The 7,318-nt window shown below is 40.8% G+C and overlaps 1 protein-coding gene across 1 annotated transcript; it reads left to right on the forward strand.

Moving 5' to 3' along the window:
* The first annotated feature begins 3,082 nt into the window (after positions 1-3,082).
* LOC119462476 (uncharacterized) lies at positions 3,083-4,819 on the forward strand. Its single transcript, XM_037723824.2, has one exon. It carries the CDS (start codon positions 3,284-3,286, stop codon positions 4,721-4,723), a length of 1,440 nt encoding a protein of 479 aa, XP_037579752.1. The 5' UTR covers positions 3,083-3,283; the 3' UTR covers positions 4,724-4,819.
* Positions 4,820-7,318: the final 2,499 nt, after the last annotated feature.

Below are 7,318 nucleotides of genomic sequence, written 5' to 3' on the forward strand. Positions count from 1 at the left end.
TTTGATACATGCATGTAATGTGCCATTCACAACTGGACATGCAATCAACTAAGGAGCTTGTAAATGAGAAACAAATGCTCTCAGTTATCTGGAGCACCGTGATAAAGACAATAATGAAACAAGAGAACAGCACATCACTAGATGCAGATAGATTGTTGAGTACGTTGAAGGGCAGAAGTGTGAAACAACAGCATCTCACATTATTTTAAAGGTGCGCAAATGCAGCAAGACTAGCCAGAAAACAAATTGCTTTGGCTAAATCGAGATGACAAATTTGTATGTAGGCTGCCTAAATGCGAGGCATTCTTATTTTATGACTGCAAATTATTTGGCAGGACTTATCTGCTCCATGCCTTTGCTCAGGAACTGATGCCTCTGTACAACAACTGCAGCTCTCCTGCAGCAAAATCATTCAGAACAGTCCTTACTTGCATCAGTCTCTGTTCCTCGAGACTTCAAAGTGTTGTTTGAAGTCTCAAGTATTCGAACAGAAACGAATGTTTGACAATTTTAAATAATGAATTCTCAAATCAAATACGTAGCAAGAACTATTAGATTTATATTTGAAATTTCATATATTCTCATATCCCTATATAATACCTACATCAGTCATTGCAGCGATTTGATTATACAGAGTGTTCATATTTAAGTTTTACGGAGCTTTTAGAAATTGCCTGTGGCAGGTAGCATACTTCTCATCATTCAGCTGGGTTATTTGATGAGGCGGACATTAGTAGCAGGAAGAAATTGAAACAAATATTCAACTAATAAACAAAAATTCACTAATTAACTTCTCAGTTAATTACTTTACGGCACATATTGCAATTTATGAATTGTAGCCGGTGAGCTTGTCAGGTGTATCCACTTGGAATTAATTTCCAGAATGAGATCAGTTTGGAGATATGCGCCATCAAACTCGGCGCAAAAATGGACTGTTCTTTCACTTACTTTTTTACCAAAATGCTGTTTTATACATTGAAGCACAAAAGTAACTGGAACACCCATGTATTTCGTCCCACACTTTGGGAAATAATATCTTGAAACTGGTGTCATCCTGGAAATTAATTTCAAGTGGATGTGTCTTGCAAACCAAGCAAGCCAAGAGAAGACTCGGAGACCTTTCCCTCTTTGTTTCTCTCTCTCTCTTAATTAAGGCAACCTCAAGCTGTTGTTCTTCATATATGGTCCTTTTACATTTTTATAGCTCATATTGTGTTTCATAGATCAGAGGATGATGGTCAGCAAAATAAGGTCAGTTACACACAGCTCGATTTCCTCAGACCTATTTCTAGAAGTATTATGCAAAGGGTGGGATGCACAATTAAAGAACAATGCCCACAGGTGTTTGGCTTAACAACAAGTAAGATACAAAGTCACACAAATGAAAACTGAAGACACATATTTTAAAGAATGCTCATGAAGAAGTCGGAGTCTTTACTTAAAAAAAAAGAAAAAAAAAGGCTACATTATCAAAGAATACAGAATTAAGGTGCAGGTGATGGTAGCAATTAACAGGATGGGGAAGGACACTCCACTCTACTGCTACTCCAGAAAAAAGATGAGGCTGGCAAGGTAGTTGTGCATGAACATGATCATAAGACCTGAAGAGGGTGACCAATTCAGTCAGCTATTTGTATTGTTGGTGTGACACATATGGTACACATATGTACGCAAATGACATTCCTGAACTACATAAATTACGCCTACTAATGTTTTTCAGACCATTTCTGAAATATATATATATATATATATATATATATATCTTTTTTTTATTGTATTACGATTGGCAAGCAAACTAAACCGTTTCACTCCAGTTATCGCCATCGCGACGTTTAATGTCATTAAGTATGCGCGTATAGCAGCAACCGAAATATGGCATTGACCTCGCCCGTGTGGCACGAGAATATTCAATGAAAATGACAATAAGATAATACATAAAGTTTTTATTGGCCAGCAACTAATGAATATTTTGGAGGCTTTATAGTCTTTACATATAATTTCCTATTTCTCAGACATTAATTAGCAGAAGTCCTAAGTATTTTGAAATACTCCCCCCCCCCCCCCCCCCCCCCCCTCCCGCCGGCCTAGCAATAAAGTCAGCAGACTTCAGCGATTCCTCTGGAGATAAATTCATTTATTGAGACAGTACCAGGCTCTCCCAGCGGCAGCGGCAACTGCCATCTTCTAAAAAACTTGTTTTTAACAAATAAGCGCTCATTTGGCTACTCTTTCTGCATTTTGCCGACGTTCATATACGATGCAACAACTTAGGTGTTGAAAAATATGCGTTCTTCTAGCATATGTCTGTATGCTTTACTTATACTAAAAACTAAAAGCCAACAATTCAAAGAAGAAAACCAAGAGTTACAATGACAGACCGCGGGAGAGCCACAAGACGTGATCGGCAACAACAAGCGCAGCACTACGCCGAGACCGAGGACCGATTTTTCATCGCGGCATCATTTCAGGCGATCAATATCTCAAACCAGCGCTGCTCAAACCAATGCCTCCTTTAGAAGGCAGTAAAGGAGGCATTGCTCAAACACATTGTCAGCATGACCGTGGACTTCCTTGCTTGTCAACTCATTTGATTGCATAAATATTCACAACCTCCAAAATAGCCCTATTTGTTTAATGAAATATATTTGACAAAAACATATTTACTATACCTTTGCTAATGTCATCTAGAACTCGTAAGCTTGTGACAGACGTTCGTATCGAAGGCTTTTAAATGTCATATATTTAAAATTATGATACAAATCACTATTATATTTACTGTTGGCGTTCGGCACGCGCCCCGCAACTAGGTTGCGTGAGACCAACGACCAAACTATAACCAACAGACCAAACCTGCCAAACCCAACGACCTAACTGCGGGACTAAACCGTAGAATAAAGAACACTAAACGATGGACCAAAATGGCCTTAACACCTATCGCCTCCTTTACTGCAACTGCTGTACCCGAAGGTCCAAAGGCCAAAAAAGCCGAAAGGCCCACATTACCACTGCTGCCACCTCGCGCAAAATGGCAAAAACACAAGGGCGCCCGGGCGCTCTGTGGTGTCCCCGACCGTCCAGTGCCTTCTTCGTTTCTGCTTCTTCACTGTGGTTTTTATTCTATGACTGTGGTTACTCGCTTCTTCAACTCTTGAATGTAGTTCAGTTTGTTCTCGTCAGAAGTACAAATGGTACAGGAGGTGCAAGTTGTACAGGCGCAAAATAAGGAACCAGCTTTTGTCGCGCGCTATTTTGCTGTGTGTTGGTGAGTGCCAGGATTCTACTGATGGCTTGTAACGGCGATGAGTGCGAGCCAATACTAGCGACCCATGACCGACAAATCTACTGTGCATCCAACACGTGCTGTGCAAATGGCTCTGGCGGTGACATAGAGGGCCTGCACTTTTACAGGTTCCCAGAGGACGCCAGACGCTGTAGGCAGTGGATAGAAAACTGTGGAAACCATGCACTCTCTGGAAAACCTGTGGCAGATGTGTACCAGAATAACTATTTGTGCAGAACGCACTTTGACGCGACCCAGTTTGAATTAAACGATGGTTCCCGCCGTTTAAAACCCGACGCTGTACCGACTGTCTTTACGCCTGTCAATTTCCAGCACTTGGAAATGGACCACGACTACTTAACTGTGTCGCCACGTGCCATTAAGCAGCCGCTTAAAGCGAAGTCGCCCACCGTACTAAGGGTTGTGCCGCGTGGAGTTACCACATTGAAACATTCGTCAAATGAAGGTACTCAAGCAGCGCTGCGAACGTCAGCTGAGGATTCCGAGTCGATTAGTAGGACGACGTCTAACAACAGCACGGCCCTGTCTGGCACAAATGATACAAATACAGCTGAGCTGCCCCCAACAGCTGTGACGCATTCTCAGCCCCTCGCAACAGTGGCGGCAGTGCCTCAAATGGTTGTGTCTGGTGCTCCGCACAGAAGACAACAAACAGGCCATCTGCAGCGAAAACAACCTTCATTGCTAGCCCGGCGCCTTGCGCCATGTGCCAAAGAAACTCCTCTACAGAAGTACATGCTACTTTGTGCAGAATTTAAAAGTGAGCTGAAATTGGTAGAGAAACGCAAGGAAATCTTGGAGAAATTGTTTGCAGGTGTGCAGGAGCTGTTGTTTCAAGAAGCAGAACTGCTGAATATGGAGGACAGTGCACTTTTAGTGGGTTCTCTCGTGAAATTTCAGCAGGAGCGGTATTGCCAAAAGCCGGATAGTCCGGCTGAAAAAATACTGTGCTCATTGTGGTCAAGATATCGGAAGAAACAGACACAAAAGGTGCAGCAACGACCGTTTGCTCAAGTTGCAGTCTTTGTTATGGACAAGTCACGACCAGGGCGTGTCATTCTTGGGAAGCGGAAGAACTTTCTTGGTGGAGGCTTGTACCAGGTTCCTTGTGGAGAAATTGAATTTGGAGAGACATGGGAAGAAGCCGCATGTAGAGAAGTTTTTGAAAGTACAGCAATGCATGTTTGTGATTTGTCAGTGTGTTCTATTGTAGACACTGTGGAGCAGACAGCAGGTTATCATGCAGTGACAGTATTTATGCGAGGCTCTGTAGATGGTAGCCAAGCAGCACAGCCTGAAGCGATGCAACCTGACTTATGTGACTCGTGGCACTGGAGGCAGTGGCAGGAGCTGCCAAGCTTGAATGAACTGCACTGGCCTCTTAGGGACTATAAAGCTGAAGGCTTGCAGCCTTTTCCCTAATGCAATTTGCTGGACATTGGTAATGTTTCTCTGTATTGTTGGCTTTAAGGCCATAAGCTCTACATTTGTTTATTGCCATATTTGTCTGAAAATGAACTTGACTACTGTGTCTTTATTTGAGCCTAATCTTTTATATAATTTAATTGTATGGTTAAGCATTTGAGTGTGTAGATGAAAGTCTAGTTTAAAAATATGGTTTATCAAACATGCACCGAGAATTCAGTCGTAAACAATACGTGTAAACCATGTGTTGCAAAAATGCCTCTTTGTTTTACACCAAGAATTCGGCTCCTGCATTTTAAAGGGGCCCTGCGACCATCTTATACCCCCTAAGCTCTGCATCACAATGTGTTCCTTGTGTTATCCCGAGATGAATGCAAAAAGAATTACAATAATTGAAGCATCCAAACAAAAGTTAAACTTGCAAATTCAAAATAAAAGCAGACAGAAAGAGGCATACCCTTTCACATTTAGCTCACCAAGCGAGGACTTATTCTACTTTCAATCAAAATGCGGCTTGCATCACGCGGTGCCGGAAATTTTGTTTCCATTGTAGGGCCTTCCCTTCATAGCCTTGCTTGATATGGTGGTGCCAGCTTGTTAAGGCGCATGCAAGTGCACCTTCTCGCGCGCAGTACATTTTATAACTAGCCATTGGATGTTTGTCAAAAATATACAGAATGAACTTTACACTGTCCATTATGTGCTAAGTGCAAATGTGTATTTTTTCATTATATTTTGAGTGTAGATTGTTGAAAAGCACACCTAGTATCAGTTGCAAACAAAATTAATTTTTATTGCACAAATGTGTGGCCTCTTGGTAGTGTTAAAAAGCATAAACACGTTTTTATTTTTAATGTCGTCATTGTATGTATAACATCAACATGCACAATATATTCTTCATGCCCAATGAATCAAATATGGACAACATAAGTGACGTGCCTTTGCATCACATCCACTGCCGAAAATTGATGTGTGACGCTGCATTCGGCACAAAAACTAATTTCAGAAGCAAATTAAAATATAAAATGCTCTGATTTCAGCATTTTCACTGGCGCTAGAGGCATTACCAAGTCCTATGGTAAGCAAATGTAGAATATAAACATGGATTATTTGGGGTGCAGGGCCCCTTTAACACCGTGTACATCACTCTCGTTTCTATTTCCCGCCAAGATGCTATGAAAGGAAGTTAAACTGCGAACTAAAATATTGCAGTAGTCTGCATCTTTGAATAATCCAGCTCACGGACAAAAATTATGCTATTTGCCACAAACGATTTTTGATTTTTAAATTTCCATAAAACTTAAAACTGATCACCCTGTATATATGTGTGTGTATGCAAATTCAGTATTTCGTGTTTTTGGACCATTTGGAATTTTCAGTATCTGCCGGGCTCTGAATTTCACAAAGTGGAAAGGCAAAATGGATTGTAGCATATACATTGTGAATTGTTTGAAAGACCAATTATTCATAAACATAGATGAAGTTCAGCTTGCAATATATATACTTGAAATGTGGAATTGCCATGCTTTTGTGAACTTTTGTAAACTTTGCAGAATTGATTTTCTTACAAATAAGAAATTTGTTCTGGCACTGGTAAAGCTGTGTATGACTGTGTATAAGCGGTTTTAATGTGAGCTGTGTGGTACACTTGTGAGTTGACAATGAAATTCAGTGGTTGTCTAAGCATGAATGTGATAACTTGCTGAGTTGGCTTGAAGTCATGTGGAAGGTTTACAGAGCAGGCTTTTCTTTATTGTTGTCTATCTTTCTTTATTGCACTTTTTCATAAGTCCCAAACATTTCTTGTTATACAGGTATCCTTAGGTTTCCTTTGTAGCTTCGTGCTTTCTTTTGTAGTACGAAGTCGCAAAGGAAACTCATATGCTCAGAAAATTTGATTCCTATTTAGCTTCGCAGGGAAATTATTATTTTTTTTCTCATAAAACTCTAACTTAACTGCTGATTACCACAGAAATGATCTGCCATGTTCAATTCCCTTTATCACATTATGTGTAGAGAAACATAAAAGTCTGGCCAAGATGATAGTTGCTGTCCTTAAAATCTCAGTATTTTTTTTCTGTGCCTAAAGATTACCTAGTATCTGAGAAAATTGCAACTGAAAGCAGCTTAGTGTCTTCAAAAGAGCACAATCGGCGAAATAGGTGGAGCTATACTGTGTCTTGCACTGTGTCAATGCTAACATGCTACCCCGTCATTGGCCCGGCAGCCATGGCACTGCACGGCTGAGCTTGAGGTCATAGGTTCGATACTGGCATAACGGCTGCATTTCTTTGTGGGTGAAATGAAAAAGTGCTGTGTACTTAGGTTTAGGTGCCCATTAAAGAACTCCAGGTGGTCAAATTTAATCAAGCCCTCCAGTACACCATGCCTCATATTCTGATTATGGTTCTGGCACACAAAGCCTCACAATATATATATACATATATTTTTTTATGTCATGCTCTTGGGGGGGGTGTACTACTACCGCCCTGGCAAGTCAGATGGCTGAATAGAGAGGGCTCCACAGAAAGCATAGGTGAGCTCTGTTGGAAAATCCAGTTATCGCAACTGTATATTCTTTCATGTTGATAT

Source organism: Dermacentor silvarum, chromosome 1 (genome assembly GCF_013339745.2).
Source record: "Dermacentor silvarum isolate Dsil-2018 chromosome 1, BIME_Dsil_1.4, whole genome shotgun sequence".
Classification (NCBI taxonomy): domain Eukaryota; kingdom Metazoa; phylum Arthropoda; class Arachnida; order Ixodida; family Ixodidae; genus Dermacentor; species Dermacentor silvarum.